Below are 26,975 nucleotides of genomic sequence, written 5' to 3' on the forward strand. Positions count from 1 at the left end.
GATTTAGTTCAGTGTAATCCAGGCCAGGCTTTTTGATTTGGGGAGTAACCACTGCTTGTTTGAGACAGGTTGGAACAACACCATTTGATAATGAGCTATTCACAATAGATAGTATACCAGGGCCTATGATTGCAAACACATCTTTGAAGAGCCGGGGTGGAATAGGATCCAGAGTCAAATGCTTGACTATATCTACTAGTGCTGGGAGAGAGACAGCATCAAAGTGATCTAGTAAAGAAGAACATGGCATAGGCGTATCTAGGACACTATTAGAAGGTACAATTTTTTCTCTTATTATTTCAATCTTTCTAACAAAAAAGTTCAAGAAATCCTCACAGGTATGAAGTGTCGATTCTATTAGAGACGGAGTAGTCGGGCTTAGCACAGTGTTTATTGTGCCAAACAGAACTCTTGGGCAATGTGCTGTTCTACTTATTAAGTCTGAAAAGTATTTAGTTCTAGCTGCTTTAACTGTATGCTGGTAACTGCTGAGCGTGTCTTTTAGCATTTCATAGGAAACCTGCAGTTTGTCTCTCTTCCACCTGCGTTCAGCTTTCCTACAGGCCTTTCTAAGGGCACGTGTTTCATTATTAAGCCAAGGCTGAGATCTAAATTTCGGCCTTTTTAGCCTGAGCGGAGCAACTTCATTTATGATGTTTGAGCATAGATAATTAAAAATATCAGTTACTTCTTTCACATCTGAACACGGTCCAGAGGCCTCAATGATAGAAGAGAAAGGGCTAGATGCATATGCTTCAGCAAAAAATACAGATCTATGGTCAGATATACAGTTGTCTTCTATAGTCACACCACTAAGAGACACACCCAAAGATAAAATTAGATCAAGAGTGTGACCATGCCTGTGTGTGGCACCACAAACAGACTGTTTTAACTGAAAAGAATCAACAAGTTCGGAGAACTGCTTTGCAAGTGAGTTAGATGGGCAACATACATGAATATTAAAATGATTAGAAGATTATCGGTAGTCGGAACAATAAAAGAAAGAAAGTCTGAGAAGTCTGCAATAAAGTCCTTATTGTATTTAGGAGGACGGTAAATAAGTGCACAGTAAATGGGACAAGTCAGTTCCAGCTTAACTGTTTGCAGTTCAAAGCTTGGATATTTCTCTATTTGTTTACAATAAGGTTCATTAGTTAACATTAGTTAATGTATTAACTAACATGAATTAACCATGAGCAATACATTTGTTACTGTATAAATGCTGTAAAAATCCAGCTGTTCATTGTTAGTTCACTGTGCATAAACTAATGTTAACAAGATTTGAATAAAGTATTAGTAAATGTTGAAATTAACATTAAAACAGATTAATAAATGCTGTATAAGTGCAGTTCATTATTAGTTCATGCTAATAATATAGTTAGCTAATGCTAACTATCGAACCTTATTGTAAAGTGTTACCAAAATGTCTTATGAATCGTTACATGTTTGTTCTGCTGTATTTTTATTTACAATCTATACACTATATGGATATAACAGCTTGATTTTATACACCTGTGGCAATGGGTCTGATCGAAACAACTGAATTCATTAATTAAGAGGTGTGTCCCAACACTTTTGTCCTTATAGTGTATATACACTACCATTCAGTTTTGGGTCAGTAGGAGTTTAAAATATATATATTTTTGAAAGAAGTCTCTTATGCTGACCTTGAATATATTTTTAAATGTAATTTATTCCTGTGATGCAAAGCTGTATTTTCAGCATCATTACTCCAGTCTTCAGTCACAGGATCCTTCAGAAATCATTCTGATATGATGAATTGATGCTCAAGACACATTTCAATGTTGACAAAATGCTGCGTAATATTTGTATTTTTTTTTTACTGTCAATTGTATGTGTCCTTGCTGAATATCATATCAATATCAGAGAGAACAAAGACAAGCAGTATGAGCTTTGACTTGTTAGGTTTATTTATCGCTTTAATCTCCCACATACATTTCACACAGTGCAAGAAATTCAATGTTTGTGTAGATCAGGGCTGGTGCCAATCCCAGTAAACTAGGAGGAAACTTGGAGGACTGTCCGCCAGAATCAATTCAACAGTCTTCACAAATGAATGACAAAACATACTGTCTTCAATCCGGCCACATTTGTATTCACATAACCATTAAAACAATGACTTAAAAGAGCAGGACTGACTGGAAAACTCTTCCTTCTCACAATAATGACTGGGACATAGACCAATTATGAAGTTTAATCAAAGATTAACATTCTTAATCTAACACAAACTTATATATGAGCAGCACCAGTGTAAATCGGCATAAATGCCCTGTACTGATATGAATGGATCATGCACATCCAAATTCAAGAGCTGGATACATTTATCAGCTCTTTAATTCACAAAAACAAGGGGGAAAAAAAACAAACGAGCACAAATATAAAGCTCTGATCTGTTCTTCTGAACAAAATATTACGAGTGCATTTTTAAGGCAATAAACATCCTTCTGCCATTTATGCCAATTGCTGTTTCACAAATAACATTGCTCTACATAAGGAAGGCCAGGATACGTCATCTTTACAGTGTCAAATCATTTTTTTTGAAGTGTCCATTTGGCACGCACACAAAAAGAAAAAAACAAAACTGGGAATGCATGTGTTTGCACATGCGTGTGTGTGCCAGTTTTTTGTAATTGTGAGAAAAAAGGTTTGTCTCTTACATTACACCATCTAGCGATATGCATTAATGGAAAGACAATCAAGGCTGTTTATTGGTGGAGTAAAACTACTCTCCAGTTTTTGTCCCAGAGCTGCTCTTGAACTTCACCACCATGACGGTGATGTTGTCGGGGCAGCCGCGGTAGAACGACTGCAGCACGATGCTCTTGGCGCCGAAGTGCGGCTCGTCCAAGCGTTCCCGCACGAAGCGCACGGCCTCCTCGTTGCTGAACGCGTCCCACAGGCCGTCCGAGGCCAGGATCATGAACTCCGGCTGGAGCTTGTCCAGGTCAAAGGTCAAGATATCTGGGTCTGGGATGACCACATTCAAGTTCTTCAGAGGGTAGTCGCCGAGCGAGCGCGACATGGCCAGGATGCCTTGCACGCGCCAAGAACCGTTGAAACTGATGAAGCCACCTGATGGATGAGATCACAGTGTTATATTCACACTGTCAAGTCATCGGGAACTGCCAGAAAGGCCACCACAAGTGCAAGACGTTCAAAATCATAAAATTATAGTCTTAATAATAGACCTGATAACTGTATTAAAATGAAAAGTAGAATTATGTCCTTTGACTAACCAATTTGTAATTCAAATTAAACGGTCATATTAAAATACACAAAAGACTCCTGTATTGTGACTTTCCCCATTTAAACTTTTGTAAATAAGCAAAAAAAAAAAAAAAAGGTAAATGATCAAGCTTATTAAACATGCACACATCTGCATATTAAAATAATAATGTGATTGTGTACACTACAGAAAATGTCACAACTCCTATTATAATATGCAGGGGTCAAACTCATCAGAAAAAGGTGACAAAAACTAAAACCCCATAGCGGGCTCTGGGGGAAGTTATTGTGATTATTATTAAAATAACACTTTTATTTGATTAAATTACAAAAATTAAACAAGCCCATAAAGAAAAATATTACTATAGTAATAATACTATTGGTGTGTCCTTAATAATAATAATAATAATGTTATTTTATGGGGGTTTAAAATCGAAAGGTTATTTAAAAATATATATTATTGTTGTTTTAACAAACAAAGAAGTTATTATTGATAATAATAATAATTACATTTTTTACAGGGATTTTAAATCAAAAGATTATTGAAAAAATATAACGTTGTTTTAACAAACAAAAAAGTTATCATCATTATTAATACATTAATTTAAAAATAAATATTGCCGTTTTAACAGAAGTTATAATTATGATAATAATAAGTTATTTTATTTTACAGGTTTTATAAATCAAAATGTTATTAAAAAATAAGAACTTGTTTTAACAAACAAAAAAAATGTTATTACTATTATTATAATCATCATCTTCTTTAATAATAATAATAATAATAAAAATATATAATAATACTATGTATGCAAATAAATAATAAATGCCTTTATGATGCAATGGCCCATAAAATGTCAACTGTCAAATCAAATTACCAACCACTGGAAATCATTGTGTATAAATTAAAATGATTTTTTTGTTGTTGTTCTAACAAATAACTACTACTACTACTACTACTACTACACTACTACTACTACTACTACTACTACTACTACTACTACTACTACTACTACTACTACTACAACAACACTACTACTACAACACTACTACTACAACACTACTACTACTACTACTACTACTACTACTACTACTACAACACTACTACTACTAAGAAGAAAATACAAAATGATACATGTTCAAAAAACCCTCAATTATCTCAATTATACACCCTTTACTATATGATCTCTTTTAAGAAAATGGCCTTAAAAAAATTATCATAATCATTGATAAGACAAAATCAAGGTGAAAAAGGTAAATACATTTTTAAAAATGTGAAAAAGTTTTTTTTTTTTTTTTGGTAGCTGAATAATTTTTGTTTGTTTGTTGCAAAAGTCCAAAGCAGCTCTTCTGCCTGTAGCGTCTCCGCTTGAAGTGGGCAAACTCACCGGCTCTCTTGATCCTCTTGCGCTCCTTCAGCTGGTAAGGCTTGTGATCATGTGACAAGGCCACAGCGTTGCCGTCCTTGTCGCAGAGAACGCCGCGCGAGTCTCCAACATTCGCCACAGTCAGTTCACGGTCTGACAACAAGGCGACCAAACATGTTGTGCCTGAAAACAAAGGGGACGAGTTCAGCATGGTTTACCGTTTCCCTAAAACACGCGCTCATCCCCTGCTCACCTGCTTCATCATGAGAGGCGGAGAACTTTTCCACCATGTCCCGGTCCACAGCCAGAATGCGCTGCTCTAGGATGGAGGGATGGGAGAGAGAGCTGTCTTTCTTCTCCCGCTCGTAGGCCTGCAGCTGCTGTTTCAGGGTCTCGGGCAGGTGGGCCTTCACATAATCAGCAGCCGCCTGAGAGACAGACAACAAGAACAAATGCAGATGAGCTCACGGAGGAACAGGAATCTCACAAAAGTGTCCAGGTCACGCTTCACTCCCAAAGCTAAAGAAATTATATTTATTAAAGACCATTAAGATTTTTTGGGACATTATTTTCATGACATTTTAGCAACTATGTCCACTGTATTATAAGTCACTATAATTCTGGTCAATATACTGAGATCACGCTTATTTGGTGGCATTACTCATTGATTCCGGAAACTTCATCCATTTACTGAACCTTTTTTTTATTTTAAATTGTTTTTTTGAAGTGGATTCTGGTAAATATAATTTATAATTCATCTGAAAATTCAATTTTTGAAATTTCCATTCTTCATTGTGATTCTCAATGATGAATTACTGCAAAATAATGATTTTTATATTTAAATCAGCATAAATGAAAGGCAGTAAAACAAATACCACACACATTAAATAATATATTCTTTCTCATTACAGTTTAATATTAATGAATATGATTTTTGTTTTTAATTATGGAAAAGAGATTTACAGACAGACAGACAGATAGATAGAGAGAGACAGAAAGTTGACAGAGACAGACAGACATATAGACATATAGATAGACAGATGACAGATAGTCAGACAGACAGACAGACAGACAGATAAACAGACAGATGACAGACAGACAGACAGATAGAGATTTACAGACAGAGACAGAAAGTTGACACAGACAGATAGATAGATAGACAGACAGACAGATAGATATAGACAGACAGATAGATAGACACATGACAGACAGACAGATAGATAGACAGATGACAGACAGACAGATGGTAGACAGACAGACAGATGATAAACAGACAGACAGACAGACAGACAGACAGACAGACAGACAGATGACAGACAGACAGATGACAGACAGTCAGACAGACAGACAGACAGACAGATAAACAGACAGATGACAGACAGGCAGAAGATAGACAGACAGACAGACAGACAGATAGATAAACAGACAGACAGACAGATGATAGACAGACAGACAGATAAACAGACAGATGACAGACAGACAGACAGACAGACAGACAGACAGACAGACAGACAGATGACAGACAGACAGATAGATAAACAGACAGATGACAGACAGATGAGGGTGAGTAAATGATGACAGAACTTTTTTTTTTTTTTTGGTGAACTATCGCTTTAAAAGAGGCCTAAGAGCTCTTGCCAGATGGAGTTTGCAGCAGAATACAGATGAAGGGACAGAAAGTCTCTAGAGATCGAGTGCCCTTTCCAAATACTGCCAGATCACCAAAACAGAGTCAAAGAGCATTATTCCATCGCCTAACTCTGTTGTCCCCATCATCAGTCAGGATGGTTTGGATTCCTCTCAGCAACTCACACTACAGCCTTGTGCATCTTCAACTGTAAGCCTTCGCCAGTGACTCAGCAATGCCACGCTATAAATACAGTGATGAAACCAGAGAAGCAAACATAATACCTGTCTGCCAAGAGAACGCTGCAGTCTCGTTCCAAACACACTTCCCGGCCAACACGGGGCTGCTGCTTTTCAGAGAAGACACGGCAGAGCCTCCTCGTGAAGCCATGCATTATTTACACAGAAGCAGTGCTCACGCAGAACACTTACAGAATAAGCACATACAGCTCAGGGGCACTTTGCACATAGCGGTGATTTTAAACCCGTAAATAGCACGGCGTTGCTATGAAGAGGAGCATTTCAGAACTTGCTGAATTCTGCTCCTCCTAAATTGTCCAGATTGTAGGTATATAATCTCATAATAATCAAAATAATTATGTTTGCCTACATGACTTTAGCATAGTTAGACTTCAGTTACCATCTGAAAAGGGCAAAGTAGTCAATCAACAATGGCCAATATGTTCGTCAGTATATCGTGAGCCTGGCAATAGCACAATTTGCAGGGTGTCACAGTCTGAATTGTTGAAAGTATGTTCATCATTGTGTCTCAGGAACAAAGACAGTGGGGCGGGGGTGACCCGCAGTGACCTCTTTCTGCTCAAGACCCTCCCACCGCAAACACACTACAGTCAAGCAGCCATTTTACTTCATTCACACACCAACACAATGAGTGCTTTATTACTGGTGTTACGCACCTGTGTGTGTTTGGAAGATTTAGGGCTTTAACGGGTTTAACTCAAACATAGCAGCTGTCAATCTCATGAAACATGTAAAGTTTAAAGAAAGCAAGTCTATATATATATATATATATATATCACGAGTCTAAGACAAAAAGTTAGAATTGTGAGATAAAAAGTCGCAATTACCTTTTTTATGTTTCGGTCGGAAACAAGCTTTCTTTGCAATCCTACACAAATATAGTTCTTAAATAAATAGTAAATTACTACAAGTATTCATCTTGGCAGTTTTTGCTGCATTGGATTTATTGTAATCAAAATTTCCCAATGCAAAAACCAAAAATAATAAATTGTTAAAAAATTTTTTATGGTTTCCACAAATATATTAAGCAGCACAACTGTTTTCAACACTGGTTAATTATAATAAGAAATGTTTCTTGAGCAGCAAATCATCATATTAGAATGATTTCTGAAGGATCATGTGACACTGAAGACTGGAGTAATGATGCTAAAAAACAAGTATTTATTTTAAGTCAAGTCACATTTATGTATATAACGCTTTTTATAATACAGATTGTTTCAAAGCAGCTTTAAAGAGATAAAACTTTGTTTCCAGAAGAAAATAGCATGTTTAGCTATCAGATGTTTCATTTTTGTTGTAAAAAAGTTATTAATTTAGTTCATTTATATATATATATATCCACTCTGGAGTAAACCATGATGTCATCGTCCAGCTCAGTTCAGTTCTTGTATAACAGTGTCAATGCAGATCAATATTATTGTTGAATATTAATTAAATGTAGTAATCATATTTCACAATATTACTGTTTTTACTGTATTTTTCCATCAAATAAATGCAGCCTTAGAGACTTCTTTCAAAAACATTACATAAATCTTTTGAACGATGCTGCCTTAAATGTTTAGGTACAATCAACTTGGATGTTTAAGGTAGCCTATTTCATCTTATATTTTATATAATCTTATATAACTTATAAAAAAGGTTGAAAATTGCTTAACTTATTTTAATGAGTATATAAAAACATATGTTGTCATAACTTATTGATCATAATTTTTTTACAGTGTACAATAACTCACACTTATTTTGTACTATACCATTGCTAATTAAAAGCTCAATTTACCAGGCCTAATTCAAGATTCGAATGAGGAGAAAACCAGAGCACCAGGGACTAAAGGACGAGCACGTGACAGAAGAGTAAGAGAGGCGTTGATTAGGCCGACTGTGCTAGTCACTGTTAGCGAGAGCTCTCATCATTAGCAGTCACCACAGGGCAAAATCATGTAACAAGACTCTATTTAACAGGGTATTTTTAACAGGCCCCCTGGATCAAATATTTCCAGACCTAGTTTTCACTTCTGACATTTTAAATCACGACTTATATTTGCATGTATGTTGATTACATGCGCAAATTCTAACCAAAGTATGATTTGTTGACTATCATCTACTGAGGTGTCTCGATCAGTCGGCTGTTGTTCAAGAAAGCCAATTGGAGCCCTTTCACAGCTGCAATAAATAATAATAAAAAAAGATCATTGCTAATTGCAAGCAGCTTAAAAAGTCAATCCAAAAAAAATCGGCTCAGACTTTTGACTGGTGGGGTGTTCATACTTTTGTTTGGGTATCAGATTTATGCACTGAACATTGTGGGAGGCTGGAAAAGACTCCCTCTATAATTTCTGGACAAATAAATGTATAATTAAACCTAAAAGTGTTGCTATTCTGCTCCTCTGGTGCTGTTGTGAAGAAAAGAGAAAAAATTAGAAAAGGTAATTTCGACTTTATACCTCGAGCTTATATCACACGATTCTGAGACAAAAAGTCAGAATGCATATATATATATATATATATATATATATATATATATATATATATATATATATATATATATATATATATATATATATATATCCTATATTTCTTCTTTACAACATACAGAATCCTAATCTGGTCAGCTCTTCTGAATCCATCTCATCCCTCTTTTCCTATTAAAGTCTACAGTATTTGAAGCCCTGCTCATAACAAAACAAGTACAGTAGTAATAAAAAAATCCAGCACTCAAGTTACCCAACATTAAGAGTTTAGTTCAGGAAATAATAATCATCATTGGCTTTCACAACCAAAAAACGAGCCAGTATCAACATACAGATTAGACTCAAAATGTCAGGACGGTTTGAGTCAGCAAACATTAATGAGAGGAGATAGTGTAGATTAGAAGACCTTTTACAGGGGCCGAAGAGCATGAGGTTGGCACATTTTAATCTATTAACTGCCTGGATTGCAGGGAGGCCTCTGGTCATTTAAACAAATACCAACTATAAATAGATTTGAGGCATTCCATATATGATCGTGGGAGCCAGAAACAACAGACTTGAAAGCTGAGGAAAATGGTGGATCGGTAAAATTCAAATGAAAGAGTTTTCTGAGCTGTTTTAATAGGTTTCCACATGCATCGGCTCTTGTGAGCTGTTAATTTCATTACTCAAAAGCATGAACATCTGTCTGAGCTCCATATAGGCTGGTCGAAGCAGATGTCTGGGGGGGGGGGGGGGGGGGGGGGGGGGGGGTACTCATATAACCATTATAAAGGCAGTTTGTTTTCTCATTTTTAACACACCAATAAATATTGTGGGTTAACCGTTTATTATTTGGAAGCAATACTGAAACATAAGTATATCGAGGGAGGTGTAAATTTAGTATATTTTTATAGTATATTGAGAACCAAAAGTATATTTTTAATGGCTGATACCATATTAAGAGAGCACAAAAAAAAAAAAAAACACAACAACAAAAAAGTAAACAGAAAACTTGCAATACCTGCACAGTACATTTTTGTACTAATTCAAGTCAGAACGACAACTTGTGTTAATTAGCCCATCGGTTTGATAATATGAATTAGTGTATAAACTCTTGAAAATAGTCAGCCTTAAAGGGACAGTTCACCCATTATTTACTCACTCATGTTGTTCCAAATCTGTACAACCTTCTTTCTTCCATCTAACACAAAAGACAATTCACTCACTGTATGGAGTAAAATTACACCAGAAGTAAAATAAAAGGTTATACAGGCATGAACGTGTGAACATTTTGCGAATTAGGCTAACGTTAGAATATCCACTCTCTTATTCGCTACTACTTCGGCACCTGTTCAAAGTGATTTTTGTGATAATTCTCTGGTAATTTATTAACTTTTTCAGATTTGTTGACATTTGGGAAATCCAGTCCCCATCCGCTCTCAGTATATGAAAGAGTGTCCATGATTTGCTTCGTATTTTTCTCTTTTACGTTCCACAGATGTGAGTCGGTAATACGGGTTTGGAACAACACGAGGGCGAGTAAACACATTATTGCATGAACTATTCCTTTGAAGGTCGTCCCAAATAACACAGAACGTGTTTGGTTATTTTGGGAACCAATTCCTAACGTTACTCGAACATTATTTTTACGCTTAACATGTCAACAATGGTAACGTATCGTCCTGGGAACCGCACGTACGTTTCGTATGTAAATCTTTCACGACGACTCTCCTCAGCATCCACACTTCTTACCTCCCCGCCGTGTCCGTCAAAAATGGCAAAGATTGAAGGGTGGCTCCTGTTGACCAGGTCGGTGAGGACCTCGAAGCGGTCCTCCATGTGGTCTCTTCGGCCCTGTATCGAGTACACCGCGACATTGTTGTTCTTGAACTCCCATGTCTTGGAGAACTCCGCGTCCAGCACATCCAGACCGCCGAGCCTGTCGTTCATCATCATCTCCGCCACTTTCCCCTTCACCATCTTCACGGCATCCCGGCTGGACTTAACGATGGTTTTCACCTCGTCCGTGTGGAAGAAGTAACTCCAAAGGGCCAAGCTTATACACAACAGAAACAAGGTCTCTGGCCTGAGCAAGAAATAACGCATGATGCGACCCAAAAGAGACAAAAGCGTCATTGTGTCTCCTATCATCACACGCTCAAGACTGCACACGGGGACTGGAGTATGGGCTTCAAATTACTTCATTTGACCGATATTAAAGCCCATCTGCAGCCCGACGTGTGAGATCCCACCTGAAAGCCCGAACACAGCGACGCAAACGCCTAAATGTCCGGCGGTTATATTATAATCTGCAGATGGAGAGAGATCCCGGTGCTTTCAGTTGCAGTATGGTTTTGCTCTGCCCTACCGACGGGCTGCATATAACCGCACAGATCCCATTACCCCCAACAACAGCGAATCCTTTCCCTCCCATAAAGCCATCCGTGCCGCTAGCTAGCGTCTTCAACGAGTCTCCAAACTGACTGTTATTTGCCCGTTCGCGTGCGTCACTGACAGTTTCAAAGCACTGTATATATCGCTAATTCGTCACTGCACATGTCATGCTGCTGTTCTGACTTCCTCCGCGCGCTGCGTGACCGACCGACCGACTGACTGCAGCAGCAGCACCGGGAAACAGACACAAACACTGAAGAAATTACATCATATCTGTCCGTTAGCTTGAGAAGCCTACGTCAGACTACATTTCAACAAACGTTTTTTTTTTTTTTTTTTTTGTATTACCGATGCCGCAACGTGACGTACCAATCGATGACTATGAAAGGTCGTGACGTCATGCATAGCTGTGCTCAGGAGAAAAACAGGGCCATGCAGAGACTGAAGGACCCTGGAGTATTGTTATATTGTTATTGGTGCGACAATGAGGACAATTGGTGTTACTGTTCTTTCATGCATTAAAAAAACAAACAAAAAAACAGGGCCAGGCTGTTGACACTGGCTGCAGAATTTAAGTTTTGTTTTGTACTTTGTTGTAGCCTAGCCATTTTTTATAGGGTCTTGTGCAAGTCTTAAGTCTTGTGAAACGTAAATTATTTTCAGTATTTTTTTTATTTATTTTTTTAGAACTTTTAGTAGATTTTTTTTGTTGGGTTTGTACGACAAATTAGAGAAGAATGGTTTAGGCCTAATATTTCTTTCATCTAGATGTTGTTTTTTTTGTAATTAGGTTAGCATTAATTTATTTTTGTTTTTATTTTCGTCAAAACCAAGGCAAATGAAAATGAAAATGCTAAAAGGTTTTGGAAGAAATAGTTAAACTGCTAATAGCTAAGCATTCTTTTGCACACTTAAAAGTAGTCAAACAATTTTTTCGTACAATTTTGCAGTAATTTGCCACACTGTAAGATTATTTAAAATGAACATACAAAGGCATAAAAAAAAAAAATTCTGAATCATATTTGATGAATTTCTTAATCCTCTAAATTATCAAAACTTTACCTGTTGTACACAATCTTTTATATTATCCATATATATAATTTTCTAGATTTTTTTTTTTTAAATGTATAAAATGATACAACACTCTCTTGAGGAACATTTATTTGTACATTACAAGCTATCAGAATTTCATCTCACTTTTTGGCAATTTAAATAACAACACATGCACCAAATTGCATATTTTTATCTTCAGTTTGGGCCATCAAATTGATGTTTTTTTTTTTCACCATCTATTCTCCTATATCACTATATGGTCCATAATAGCCTTATGTATCAAATATCATACAATACATAAAACATATAGGCTTATGCAAACTTTTTTTTATATATATTCTCATTATATATCTTATATTTTGTATCTTATAGTTCCATTAAAACGTTTTTCTGACTATTATTTTGTATGTATTGTGAAAAACTGGTGACCAATTGTGTCCTAAATACACTTTTCCCATATGTTAAATAAGATAATGAATGTCCATGTTACTGTACATGTCAGCCACTAACTTAGAACTGCTATGCGTTTTACACATTTGTCGACACATCTGTTGTAAACCTGTAAACCCAGACAGTTGACCCATTTACTTCCATAGTATTTTTTTCCTACTATGAAAATCAAAGGGTGCCGTCAACTGTTTAATTACCAAAATTCTTCAAAATATCTTCTTTTGTGCTCAACAGAAGAAAGAAACTCATACAAGTTTGAAACAACATGAGGGCGAGTAAATTATGTCAATTTTCATTTTTGAAGGAACTATCCCTTTAACTCTTTGAAACAGTTATTTTACATCATGCCCTGACATGAAGTTGCATGACTTATCCAGTGAAGGATCCATTTAGGGATGCAGCAGGTAAACATGTATAAACTGATGCACAACTGTGATTCAGAAAAGTGCTTAGCATACTGCTGGCCTTCTAGAGGCTGAATAATGGATGCACATCTTATTGATTTCAGTTTCATCATAGAAGTCCAATGGGATTTATTTTGTGGTGCACTAGTACTGGAAGCTTAGTGAGGTAGATCTTTGGTTTGACTAATGGTTTCCATTTTGCCTACCTGGTCATTTAGCACAGGTCATTTGAGCCTCAATATGGCGTCTGTAAAGGCAACGAGAGGGTGTGTATCTCAGGCTCAAGTAACAACCCACTGCATCCCCCCACACTTCTCATCTCGTTCTCCCAAATGGTGCCCTTGTGTACACAGAAACAGTGTCAGACCAGTCTAATGGGCACTGTAAGTGGAGAGGGTAATGCCTGCTAAAACAGTGCCGTTTGCTAAGGAAAGCATCACTATTAGCTACTACTGTTAGTAATAGTTAGAGATTTTAATAAACCTGTATAGTATTCAATTTCAGTGGATACACTTTTAAAAATAAAAGTTCTTTATTGGCAACTGTGCTTCCATAAAGAACCTTTATTCCTATGGAAACTTTCCATTCCTAACGTGGAAAAAGTGTCTTTGGATAATTAAAATGTTCTAAGAAAAAAAAAAAGGTTGTTTTAAAAACGGTTCACTGAATGGTTCTTTGGGGAACCCAAAATGGTTGTTCTGTGTCATTGCTGAGGACCTGTTATGCCCTTTTACAAAGTCTTGATTTTGTTTCTGTGGTCTACTAGAATAGGGCTTAATGCTTGAATGTCCAAAAAACATTATTTTTCACATATTTGACATTGTTGCAGCACCTGTCTTCACAGTCTGTCAGTAACACTCGTTTAGTTCCTCTCTATGAAGCCCCTCCTTCTGAAAAGCACAATGTGCTCTGATTGGTCGGCTGGATCAGTGTGTTGTGATTGGTCAATTGCTTTGAGCGTGTTTCAGAAATGTAATGGGCCAATTTTGATTATGGGTGGAACTAAATCAGCATCTCTTGGAAATGGCGACACTTCTAATGCAACTCAACCAGGTCTCGCCCCTTTATTTTTTTATATGCCTTAAGGGGCGATCCCACTACACATTTCGTTCCATTGCCTTCCATTCATAAGCATTCGAATGCATCAGACTGGAAATGCAATGCATGCTCGTCCGAAAAGTTTTGTATTTCGCTGCATTCAAAAGTTCAAGTTTGGTGAACTGTGAATTCACATCGCGTGAAGTTGACCAGTGGAAGATCGATACATCACCTCTTGCGTGACCTCCTGGCTGAGGCATATTTTTGCAGTAAAGTCAAGTAGATTTCATATATTTACATTTTGAAAGTATTACTATTTGTTTTATGTAGAATTCATGTTTATAAAAAAGACGCAAAATGTGACGTCATATCACAACCGTTACAGTATCCGTATGTAACTGTTGTAAACCTCACTCTCCTGATCTCAAGAGGCGCTCTAGGAATGATGCTGGACGCCCGCCTCCCATGCCGGAGACCAAGGTTCGAATCCCGCTCGGGTCGAGTAGAACTGGTTACACATAGAAATTTTGTGTGTTCAAAGTCTAGTTGACCGCAGGTTTAGGCTAGCCTGGAAATCCAGACCTAAATCTAAAAGATTAATGGTCTGGCTTCAACTAATGAAAATCGGCCAGCTCGAGGGGCGGCACCAAGCGTGCATTTGAAAATCTCACTGCACGCAATTGGATAACACTACGACCAATCACAACAATAAACCCCATACACTTAGCTACCAGCGGAGCTAACTGGTAGATTATACTCTTACCGGATCCGGTCGGCAAAACACATATGCGGAATATGACGCAGCGCATGCCACCTGATAATAGGCTACCGAGCTGGGGACTATTATCAGGCGCTGCGTCATATCATTACGCCTGCTTCACCCATGGTACTGCAGCAAAGTTTCTTGATTATTACGCAGGAATGAGAGTATAGTTCCTAGCCATATCAGCCTAGAAAATCGCAACTTTACATTTTCCGTCGGTCTTAGTACACGATGTAACTACAGAAGAGTCAGGTTTTAAATAGGAAAAATATCGAAACTCTTTGTTAATTTTTTTTGAGAGAGATGCTAATGGTCTTGTCCGGTTCAATTCATTATGCTAAGCTATGCTAAAAGTGGGACCCCCAGACCCGGAGATCGGCTGAATGGATTCCAAAATGATAAAACTCAGCTGTTTAACTCTGGGGGAGTTGTAAAATTAGCCTATTTCCAAAAAAAGTGGAGTATCCCTTTAACAAAATTGTTATTTAATTTCTAAAAATGTAATGTAACAATAATATATTATTTCTTACGCCTTAAACAATGTAAGTTGCATCTTACACATGTGAGTCACATCATAATCATAATCATTTTCAAAATAAATACATTAAGATAAAACCTGTTTTTTTTTTATTCATAAATACTTAAATATAATTATTTTGGATCATTATAGGTTAATATTACAAATATAAATAATATAAATATAAAACTTTTTTTTTTTTTATTCCCAATAATTCATATACTGTATATGGGTGGAGGCAAACATGATATGGTTACAACCTACAACACCCCATAACACCCTAGCTTTGTGGCAGCAAGTTTCTTCCTAAAAGTTTAGATAACGTGTATTGTTGAAGAGTTTGACTATACCCAGATGTTACACCTTGGTCATGAACACAGTCAGGCATTAATCACACTCCACTGATCTGACAAACACTGGAGGTGTAACTGAAAAGTTTTCTCCTTGAATGATGTCATTGCACCTGGGAGACATCATATCCCATCGATGTACGAGATGCACATCTTAACTCTGGGGTTACTCTGGTCAGTAACCCCCTGAGATATAAAAGTCACCAGTGCTGGATTTCCTGAAGGAGGGCCACAGAATGACTGCCATGACTTTGTTTCATGGGCCAACGTCTCATTTGCTTTGATTATTTAGCTTCCCTTTGAGCTTCGGCCAAATGGACCAGTTACACAGAATTCAGGCCACATTTCAGTAGAAGGCAGTTTTGACCCGGGGTTTCTTCGTTCAAATTTTGTACGTTTATACTGTTAGGAAGTAGACTGTGTGTCTGATGGAAGGGTTTGAAGGCGTCTAGGATACACGACCATTCGCCCCCCAAGTGTTAGTGTTTTCTCCGCTGAGACCGTTCAAAAATCCCCCAAAAGTCTCTGATTCTCTTTGATCCTTGGGAAAATCATGACTTACTCAACTTTTGTTTCACATCGTGGAACACACAATTTTGCTTCTGAAAGTTTGCAGGAGAGCATCGGCGTTCATGGGCTGATGTGATCAGTTATATTTTAGAATATGCAATACATAAACATTTGCACTACCATTCAAAGTTTGGGATCCATAAAAAATTTTTGTGAGAGGAATAAAAATTTGATTCAGCAATGATGCATAAATTAATCAAAAGTGCGAGTAAATACATTTATATTGTTACAAAATCTTATTTACACTTGTAAATCACTTTCTTCTTCAAAACGTAATGTTTAACTGTGTTACCTGCCATTTCTTTGTAATTATTTGTGAAATTTACTAGAAGTTTCTGAGTGAAAATCATTTAAAAGTAAATCCTACAGCAAATTATATTCAGTCTAATTCAAGTAAATGCTTTTCTTTTGGACTTTCTAATGATTAAAGAATCCTGAAGAGAAATGTATCATGGTTTCTAAAAAAAAAAAAAAAAAATGTTTTAAACATTAGATATTAGAATGATTTCATGATGCTGAAAATTCAGCTTTGTAAATGACATTATTACTGTATCAAATAAATTCCTGTTGATTCTTAGTCATATGAAAAATGAAGAGGATACAGACAGGTGTGTGTGTGTGTATGCCCATGATGTGTAAACATCTGCACTTTAAGTTGTCCTTACATAACTAGGGAAACAGATGCATGAGAATGAGGTGGACTGATATGTTACTTTCTAAAGCCATCACATTAGCTTCTCCTCAGGTATCAAATCCTCCGGTCTGTGCCAAGTGTATGTCACCTGCCCATGCTGCAGAAAACACTCTCATTGGCTGGACTAAGGGGGGACGGGGAGGCACAGGTTGTTAAAAGCTAGTGATCTGGATGCAGATTTCTCTTAGAGAAGGGAACGAAGAAGCGGCACTGAAGATCGACGACTAGGTAAGTATTAGCACAACGTTTTTCTTTTAGAAAATGTAAAGACCTAGTTTATCAACGTCCATTTAGTGTCCACTTCTGTCCTCAGTGCATTTAGCTGCGGTTTGTGTGCAGCTATTGGTACAATGCCCAATATTCTCCACCCTGTCATCCTGCTGATGGCCTTGCTGGAGCTAACAACAGGGACTCAAGCATCACTATCCAAGACCACACAGTGGCCGCGACTGAAACCCACTAAGAAGCCTCCGCCTCGAGATGAAGGAGGTCCTCCACAGCCGCCCGCCCGCTTGGGGTCCCATTCGATCACTACCACTGTGAGCCCCACCGCTATCGGCGTCACCGAGGAAGTCACAGACTCCATGATGGATGCGTACTCTATTCCCCCCACCGACAGCACCACATACTCCAGCGACGCTTATTCTGCTGACTACCACACGGAGGCCATGGTTCCTCCTGGGGCGGGCCCTGGGAACTACACGTTGGACTACAACGAGTGTTTTTTCAACTTCTGTGAGTGTTGTCCACCAGAGAGAGGTCCTCCAGGACCGGTAGGAGAAAAGGGATTGGCGGGTAAGATGATGAGTGGTAATTGCCTAGTGGATCGCAAACTGAATCAAATGAAACATTAAACTAAACACGCACATTTGTAATCTTGCAAGGCATTCCAGGGGAAAAGGGGGAGATGGGACCTTCTGGACCTCCAGGTCAAGAGGGACTCACTGGTGCTCCAGGGTCACATGGAGAAAATGGTCAGTATGGTAATGTCATGTGCTTGTGTTCAAGTTAAGTATGAGCAAGGGATGATAAAAAGAGTTCAGTAAACAAGACGTAAATGTTGAGTACTTCACATTTTAGACACAATATTGGCACTTTGTCTGTTTTTGCTCTGCCGAACAAAATCGTCCCATAACAAAGCCAAAGCAGAATCAACTGTTGCGTCTCCGAGCAACAAACAGTAGTTCCTTAATTAACCATTGAACTTGAACGAATTTGGTTGAGTGAACCATTCAATAGATATGTTTCCATTCACCTATTTTTATGCACATTTTGGGATATCGCATAAAAATGGATGGAAACGCCATAATGCGTATGAATTTCTAAAACATATACGCATCATGGCGTTTCCATCCATCGGCCAATTGAAAACCTGCGCATAAACTACAATGGAAACACATTTCCCGAATAAATTCTTTGATGTGCATCAAAAGTGACTTTGCGATGGGATGGCATACCTGGACCAAGCAGCGGACGCAGACCGATCTCATTGCACAGAATCTGAAATGCCTGAGCAAAATCTGTCAAGGTTCCAAAGTGGTTTGGTATAATTACCTCCCAGAACTGTCTTGGGTCACCGTCTGCATCCCCAAACAGCAGGCATCCGCCTCCGAAAGCAAGAGACTGTGTTTATTGCATTTCGTATGCACACTCTTGAGGCGCAAGTAATTTATTATATATGAAAATTGGGTTCTCCTAACTGTAGTTACTTCCATTTTTCTTAGTGATATTTAGCGACAGTTTATAAGAAAGTAACGATTTTGTTCGTCGACTCACTAGATGCAAATGATTAATGCAATATTCCAAGTTTGCGCAGAAGTTAAATTCGCAACTTTGGATGGAAACATAGCTTATTACTCATAATACATTTGTTTCTAAATAAATTAGCGACTGCGTCTGAAATCGCATACATTTGACAAGGAATGAACTTTGCGACCATTAAAAATGTACATTCTATATAGTATGAACGAAATCAGAATGTCGTGACAATGTGGATGTGAACTTTGGTATCTCAGCAGAAGTACGTTATCTGGGTACTTATCACATGGGCACTGTTTTATGAGAACTACAAATTTGGACACACTACTCATTTCACGTGCTGTCCCTACTCCTATTATATAGTAGGGCTGTAGGCGTATTTGGATGGAGAGACTAAAAGGTTGAGGGACTGATTCAATGACCTACTAACTGTGTAACGACAAAGTTCCTTTAAGTGTAATTCTATAGTCTTTGGTAATGATCTAACCTGAGAAATCCCCACACACACTGACAGTCTGTCTAGAACACACCAGCACAAACAAGAAGAGTAATACTATCAGTGAAAATTCCCAGTGTAGTTGGACTGTATTTCAGCACTCTTCAAACGGTGCTTGGCCAATCAAACTCAAGGACTGGAAATAACTGTTGTATCAAAGATATTAGATCTTATAATCGTAAGTTTTACATTTAAGATTCCAAATAAAAGAGTCAAAAGGAATTTAGCCAAATACGGTTTACACAAGGACCATCATTCTTTTTTTCACATCTTCTGTAGTTAAGTCTATCCAAAGTTATAAACAAAGGATTAGGGAAATCATGTTGAATGTGTATACAAATATCTTTGTTTTGCAAGGACAAACACCAGAGAAGACCTTGACCTTATCTAAGGAGAATTACATGGAGTTTGTGTGTATTTTTAAGGCTTCTCCTACGTCCATATCAGAAAAAACAATTGCCACGCCTAGATCAAACAGACTGAACCTTTCCCTTTCTTGTAGTCCTGCATGCTCACACAAGTTGGCAAAACCAACCGTTTGTCTTGAAACCGGCAATGCTAGTACCCTGAGATTGCACAAAAGGTCGTCTGCAAAATTGTGTGCCTAGAGCTCTCTATCTCTGATTCTTCCCTCTTTCTAGCCTGAGCAAGCTGGAGTAACCACTGAAGTTAATAAACACACCAGTGTTCAGGGTTTTTGTTTGCTTGTGAGCCTTGTGTATTCTTAAGGATTGAGATCTATTCAAAATCACTGTGTCGGTAAAGAGTAGACGTGCAAAACATTTGTAGACAGATTTCCTTTCCTCCTTCAGGAGAGAAAGGTGATCCTGGAGTGAGTGGGCTACCTGGGATTCCCGGTGTTACTGGGAAACAAGGAGAGAAAGGTACATTCATTTGTGACAAAAGCTCTAACCCAGTCTTTGATGCACTTTATGATATGCTTGCTATGCTGATTTATGGACTGTTCTCAGGAAACTGTGCCATTACTACTACTACTACTACTACTACTACATATATATAGAAGTACTATCAGAATTTACTCAGTTATCAAAGTATAAGAAATGCAAATTAACTGTGGTTAAACGGGGTTGAAATAATATAGAGCTTTAGGGTTACAAGTAATATCTAACTACTGGTATTTATTTTATATATTTATATATTTTATCATATTCAAAGTCATCAGTCTTTTTGACCACACCTTTCTAACTGATATAGGTTTGTTTACAGTCTTTCATTACATTTACATTGACCTTATCAAGCTTAATACTTGAATCCATAATAAGGGCGAAGATAATCATCCTTTTTAGTTACAATGTGTAATTTCTTACCAGGTACACTGAAACTGAGCGATACTATATTCTCTAAATACATAAAAAAATGTAAATGTGTTCACCAGTAGCCTTTTAGAACAGTAAAGAATTGGCCTTAAATTGCGAATTCTAGTCTATGTTAATGTGTGCAGGAGAAATGGGCCTCAAAGGAGACAAAGGAGATACCGGTTTACCCGGGCTGAAAGGAGACCCAGGGGACAGGGGAGAGCCCGGCTGGAATGGAACAAAGGGAGAAGTGGGTGAGCCTGGCATACAAGGACTGACTGGCCTCCCCGGACCAGATGGCATCAAGGGGGAGAAGGGTGACAAAGGAGACTGTCCATTTGGAGAGAGAGGGCAGAAAGGCAGTATGGGGGAGCCAGGGCCTCAAGGGCCAAAAGGAGACATGGGTGCGCCAGGTCTGAACGGCACAGATGGGCTTCCTGGGGCTAAGGGGCTGAAGGGAGACCCAGGACCCCCAGGTAAGCAGGGAGAGCCTGGTCCTCCAGGACCTCATGGACCACCAGGGCAGAGGGGAATGCCAGGGATGAAAGGCACACGAGGCCTAAAGGGAGCACGAGGTGTTAGGGGATTCAAAGGCCTTCCAGGCGAACCTGCCGTTCAGAAGCGTTCAGCCTTTAGCGTTGGTCTTTTTCCTAGCCGATCATTCCCGCCACCTGGCCTGCCTATCAAGTTTGACAAAGTCATTTACAATGAGGAGGGCCACTGGGACCCCCACGGCAGTAAGTTCAACTGCACTCATGGGGGTGTTTACGTCTTTTCCTACTACATAACCGTGCGTAATCGCCCCCTGCGCGCAGCCCTGGTGGTGAACGGCATTCGGAAACTGCGAACTCGTGACTCCCTTTATGGCCAGGACATTGACCAGGCCTCCAACATGGCAGTGCTTCGCCTATCATCTGGAGACCAGGTATGGCTGGAGACTCTGCGGGACTGGAACGGTGTTTATTCCAGCAGCGAGGACGACAGCACGTTCTCTGGATTCCTGCTCTATGCTGATGCCACCAAGGACTGATGGCCAGGAATCGCACTGACCTCTGGATGAACCATTTTAGACCTTTAGACTTTGTTTTGTAGGGGTGAATTGGAAGACACTTATATTACCCAAATACTTGAGCCCTGAACTTAGATTTGTCTACTAACAGTTAATTGTACAGCCACTAATTATTATGCTACCTGTTTTATCACCAGAACAATCGTTGCTTGATTGTGTTTATTTTTTTTAATAAGCTGATGATTTGTGGCAGCTATTTGTGTAGGTCGTAACATATTTATACAACTGGCAGCTTATGCAATAAAATAAATTATGCTTTATTTTGGTCTTGCTTTCTTACCTAAAGTTCACACTATGATTTGTAATTTTTTTGTTAATTTCTTTTAAAATAAATACAAGTGTTAGTTTTGTTGATTATAAGTGATAATTTTTTTAACCTATAAAATCAAATAGGCTTTACATCACAGCCATGATTTCTGATTTGGGTTTCACTTTATTTTGATGGTCCCTTTAACACATTCTGTTGACTATAAGTAACATTGCACCTACATGTCTACTAACTCTCATTAGGGTGTTAGTAGAGTATTAGTAGACTGGTAGGGTTAGAATAACTTGACATGTAGTTGCAAAGTAACTTAAAGTCAGCAGATGTCTGTTGGAGGAGCATCATAATAAAGAGTTAGCAGACATTAAGCAGACAGACTACTAATACTCTAATGAAAGTTAGTTTGCATGTAGTTGCAAAGTTACTTATAGTCAACAGAATGTTCAAAAGGGACCATTAAAATAAAACGTGACCATAATTGTATGTTTGTTGGTCACAGGTCGTATTAGGGGGATGGACATTCTCATTATAGGGAGGATTTGATTGGACGACAATCTGTGTAGTGCATGACGAGTCATCATTATTTTTGGTCTATTTTTTCCAGAGAAGAAATACTATAAAATTATTAAATGCATGTTTCTGCTAAAAGGTGGCTTTGGTAACTATAACCATATAAATATCTGAATAAAGATAACACACAGACAAAAATTCACAAAGCTCTAATTTTGATTTCACTTTAAATAATTGTTTGGTTAACATGTTTGAACATTAGGGAACAATGAACAATGACTGAGCAACCAGTCCAACCAGGCAACAAAAAATGCTAAATGTTCAGTCGCCAGTTGGCACACCAATCAATCACAAAAACCACAAATGTATTTATCAAGGGGAACCGCCTCAAAGAAATGACAGGATTTAACCAATGACAAGCTGAATCAACAAAGAGGAACTGATCAGTAAAATAAGTAAGAGGCTCACTGACAGAGACAGATGCTTATCGCATCTGAAGTACAAGCTCAGAGATTAGCACAGAACTGAATCAGTGCCATTGTGACTGTATCATAAACTGCACTGGGAAACCACAATTCACAGCATTATTTGCATTCTGCCCATTCAGAAGACAGAAGTGTGAACAGCCAACCACCATGAAACATGGAGATCGTCAGATGAGTCACTTCTCACGAGTCGGCACAATTCGCTTCTCTGCTGAAGATTAAGAAATCGGTATGAAAATGATTATAAACACATTTACAAGGCAGGAAGAAACAGCTGCAGCCACACATGTGTGAGAATGCAGCTGAAAGAAATTAGGACTATATTAATGCAACTGAATCAACTGAATTTAAAAGAAAATATGTACATTTTCACATATTTGACATGGTTGCAGCACCTCTCTTCACAGTCTGTCAGTAACACTCTGTTTAGTTCCTGTCTAAGTTTTAAAATCTTTATATATTCTAAATGTATCAAATAAACAAACAATTTGCTGAGATAAAGATAAGAGATACAAAGGGAGTGGCTTTACTGCATAACAAAAAAAACAATCTTCTTGAAGCCAAAAAACCTTGAATTTAGTTTGCTCCATCTAAACTCAACCTTACATGGGGTAGCCATGAAATAGTTAACTTTCCCCGCCAGCGTTTGTTTTATAAAGCTGCCAGCCAGCACCAGGATTATTGATCATTTTCAGAAAAAAAAAATAATAATCATGGCCCATGAATATTCTGTTGTAAAAAAAAACAAAAAAAACAGAGTCTCTCCTTAAAAAAAAAAATTCATTAAAAAGAGCAACATTTTGAATTTGAACAAAAAGCAGAGAAAATCGTATTTGTGTCAAAAACTATGTCTGGATCAGATTCAGACCAATGATCAAAACACAGATGGAGTAGATCGAGTCCATCAACACCCCTAAAACTTCACAGTCCTATAGCTCGTCCTGGGTCGACATTTCATTCTGTAACATTAGGCAGCTTTGATTTATATGCTGTTTAATGTTGATAAACATGTTAGCTCACATGTGCGTACGCAATGCTTCTATGGCTTGCTTCTGCTTCTTCTTCACCAGTGTATTGATGAGGAGATTCAGTACTCTTTCAGATGTGTAATGGCGCCCCCTACCGTAGAACAGTGAAATACAGAAAGCTGGAGAATCTCGTCAGTGGCAGGGAAAGAGTTAAGGTAGTTTCATGAAATAGACCACAGTGGTACAATGAATGAACAAAATAAAGTGACAGATGATTGGTTTAGTTTGATCAATTTAGAAATTAAAATGTTTCCCATTTGAACAAAATAAAGTTCAAAAAGGAAATATTTTAATTTCTAAATTGATAAAACTAAAACAATGGAAGACTGAAACAAATGAAGTAAAAAATGACTTATTCAAAAGGTTTATTCAACCAATTAACAACCAATGCGAATAACATTGTAATAACAACTGTATTATAAAACTTAAAAACTATTATTTTTTAGAAAAATTTAAAGTGCAGCACTAAACAGAACCTGCAAATTTTGGTCTTAAATAACTATAAATGTACAACTTTGAAAAAGAAAACTGTAAACATGTATAGGTATAGATGGAACTGTAAAGTGCAGTGGTGTAAACCACAGTTCAGCAGACAGCAGCTTTATTCTGAGTTCCTCTGACTCGACTGGCTACGGTCAGGGTCGCTGAGACGCAGGATGCGGATCATGTTGTTTACAGGAAGCGAGCTGGGAAATGGAAAGCAGAACAGTACGTTATTAAGTGTAAGAATAAGGCAATGTCTTCTAATCCAACTCCAGTTTTACATTAACACCAGAGAAGCTCTTTACCTCATGCTCTGCGGCGTAAGGAAAATGAATTGCCGGTACCGCTGACTGGCAGCGACTTTAAGCATCATATCCATCGATATTCGCCGGTTCACCATATCCTGAGAGACACACACACACTAGAGTGACTGGCTGCACACTTCATCATGACTCCAGTCACATGATTCGCATCAGTCGCCATGACAAATGTCTTTTTGTATTCACACAATGCTCTTTAGACTTAATTCAAATTCATTTTGATTTGGATGTAATATCTTTTTAAGCATGACATTAATTCGACATGTTATTGGGTACTTGACGCATCAAGCAGTGACAGCAGAGTCCTTCAGTGTGACATGCAGTTTTTAACGTGCCCCATTATACTTTTTTGAATATTCCCTTTCATGCAGTGTGTAAAATGGCTGTTTGTGAAGGTAAAAGGTCTGCAAAGTTTTAAAGATCAAAGTGCACAACAAAGTTAATGTCTTCAAAAAGAAAGAATCGATTCTGAACTGATGAAACAATCAGCAATTCTGTTACAAACCTAAATTTGCAAAATGCCAGTCTATGGTCTTCATTGGGAACCAAGAACAACGTCTGATTTGATTTGATCTGCCCTCAAAAACTGTAGATGAGGCCTAAAATATTTGAGTTAGTCTTCTTGCGCTTGATGTTTAAACTAACAGGACTTAAAAACACATGCAAATGATAAACTTTCACTTGATGGTGAAATTTTGCAATTAATCCGCGAACCAGGGTGCAGCTGGCCCGTACGGATCACAGATCAACTACAATCCCGATACTTGACATCGCACATCCTGCGATGTGACTAATGTGGTTGCACACATCATGATATCGATAATAAAACGATATATTTAGTGCAGCCCTAGTTTAGAGAGACTACATCTTCGAACAAACACTTTTTGAGAAATGAGGTGATGTGTCATATATTATGAGAAAATTATTTTTTTTAAATAATGGATGTACCTTGGATGTATGTAAATCTATTGTAGGAGACCTCCAAAACAAAATTAGGAACCTTTAAAATAGCATAATAGGGGCACTTTAATTCAAAACAACTATAGACTTTATTTTTCTACTGGTATAATTAGTATGTATGCACACTTTACTGCCACCTATTAAACTACACTTAATTTTTGTACGTGTAAAAAATAATTTATTAACATTGTAGAAGCTTTTAAATAAACTACAAAAAAAGCTCAATTGTGAAGAAATATACACAAGACAAAAAAAATAAAAATATATCCTACTTAAATTTAAATAGTAAATATTACCTAAATGTTTTTCAGCAAGGTGTTATTTTCAATATACTTGTTTCTGTGATGAAAAAAGGATTGCCGAAATGTATTTAAACTACCATTCAGAAGTGTGGGTTTGGTAAGATTTTTTTTTTATGTAGATCTCTCTTATACTCAATAAGGTTGCATATATTTGATAGAAAATACAGTAAAAAAATTGTTTGTTTTTTTACCATATAAACATCGAACTCATCCAATGCCCGGAACGGAGCTTCGGCTATGGCCCACAGTGATAGGACGAAGCACACGGTAGAAAATGAACGCTCTCCTCCAGACAGAGACCGCATGTCACTCAGAACAGCCTTCCCACCCTCTCCTGGCTGAACCTGAGGAAGAGACCGATGACGATCATCAGGGAAAAGTATTGTCACGGTTCCATGCGTAGTAAAATATTGACCCCGAAGACACACTGAGAGCATGGGCCAATTAATAAAATTCAATAATACTAGACTGCATGAATCTATGAATATTTTATCTGAGTCATCCAGTGCTAATTCATCAAGAAAACAACTGCATTCATGATGTTATCATGCAAAGTCTTACTGAGATGGAGAGGGCCTCATTTTTGTGATCAAATGCCATCTTCCCTATGTACCCTCTCTGGGACAGCATGGAGTCAAAGTAATACTTGCAGCGTACAGAGAGATACCTGGAAACACAAAATGCACAAGCCCTTGCTGATTTAAAAGGAAAAACACATGCAAATTCCACTTGATGATGGTTGAACTTTGCAAATAATCCGCGAATCACATGCGTGCCAAACCGTGGGGCCCGTTCTGTACGGA

The 26,975-nt window shown here is 37.9% G+C and overlaps 3 protein-coding genes across 4 annotated transcripts in view; 1 reads left to right on the top strand and 2 right to left on the bottom strand.

Moving 5' to 3' along the window:
- Positions 1–1,908: 1,908 nt before the first annotated feature.
- Positions 1,909–24,292, bottom strand: ppm1la (protein phosphatase, Mg2+/Mn2+ dependent, 1La). 2 transcript variants are annotated; one of them, XM_084411334.1, is made up of 4 exons: positions 24,100–24,292; positions 4,864–5,038; positions 4,632–4,793; positions 1,909–3,093 (listed from the first exon to the last, which is right to left on the bottom strand). In XM_084411334.1, exons 2-4 carry the CDS (start codon positions 4,898–4,900, stop codon positions 2,744–2,746), a joined length of 549 nt encoding a protein of 182 aa, XP_084267460.1. In that variant the 5' UTR covers positions 4,901–5,038; positions 24,100–24,292; the 3' UTR covers positions 1,909–2,743. The 2 variants fall into 2 exon arrangements, with proteins under 2 accessions (XP_084267460.1, XP_084267459.1); XM_084411333.1 differs by lacking the exon at positions 24,100–24,292 and adding an exon at positions 10,700–11,712.
- otol1a (otolin 1a) lies at positions 17,531–21,832 on the top strand (the record flags this gene model as incomplete). The annotated part of the gene is made up of 4 exons (XM_084410609.1): positions 17,531–17,975; positions 18,065–18,154; positions 20,247–20,318; positions 20,897–21,832. The coding sequence occupies 4 exons, from the start codon at positions 17,531–17,533 to the stop codon at positions 21,778–21,780; spliced, it is 1,491 nt and encodes a 496-aa protein (XP_084266735.1). The 3' UTR covers positions 21,781–21,832.
- A 166-nt stretch (positions 24,293–24,458) lies between the features above and the next one.
- LOC311292725 (structural maintenance of chromosomes protein 6) overlaps positions 24,459–26,975 on the bottom strand; it is a 39,709-nt gene continuing 37,192 nt past the window's right edge. The window contains exons 24-27 of the mRNA XM_084412514.1: positions 26,734–26,839; positions 26,364–26,516; positions 24,896–24,993; positions 24,459–24,793 (exon numbers count right to left, since the gene is read on the bottom strand). Coding sequence (XP_084268640.1) covers positions 24,709–24,793; positions 24,896–24,993; positions 26,364–26,516; positions 26,734–26,839 — 442 coding nt within the window. The 3' untranslated portion in view covers positions 24,459–24,708. The remainder of the gene's footprint in view (positions 24,794–24,895; positions 24,994–26,363; positions 26,517–26,733; positions 26,840–26,975) is intronic.

The sequence above is a fragment of the Rutilus rutilus genome, assembly GCF_951802725.1.
Source record: "Rutilus rutilus genome assembly, chromosome: 6".
NCBI lineage: Eukaryota > Metazoa > Chordata > Actinopteri > Cypriniformes > Leuciscidae > Rutilus > Rutilus rutilus.

Coding starts and splice junctions, on each gene's coding strand:
- ppm1la (XM_084411333.1), bottom strand. CDS start 11,098: ATGATAGGAGACACAATGACGCTTTTGTCTCTTTTGGGTCGCATCATG. Junction 4,794..4,863: donor CGCCTCTCATGATGAAGCAG/GTGAGCAGGGGA, acceptor CTTTGTTTTCAG/GCACAACATGTTTGGTCGCC. Junction 3,094..4,631: donor CAAGAGGATCAAGAGAGCCG/GTGAGTTTGCCC, acceptor CTCATCCATCAG/GTGGCTTCATCAGTTTCAAC.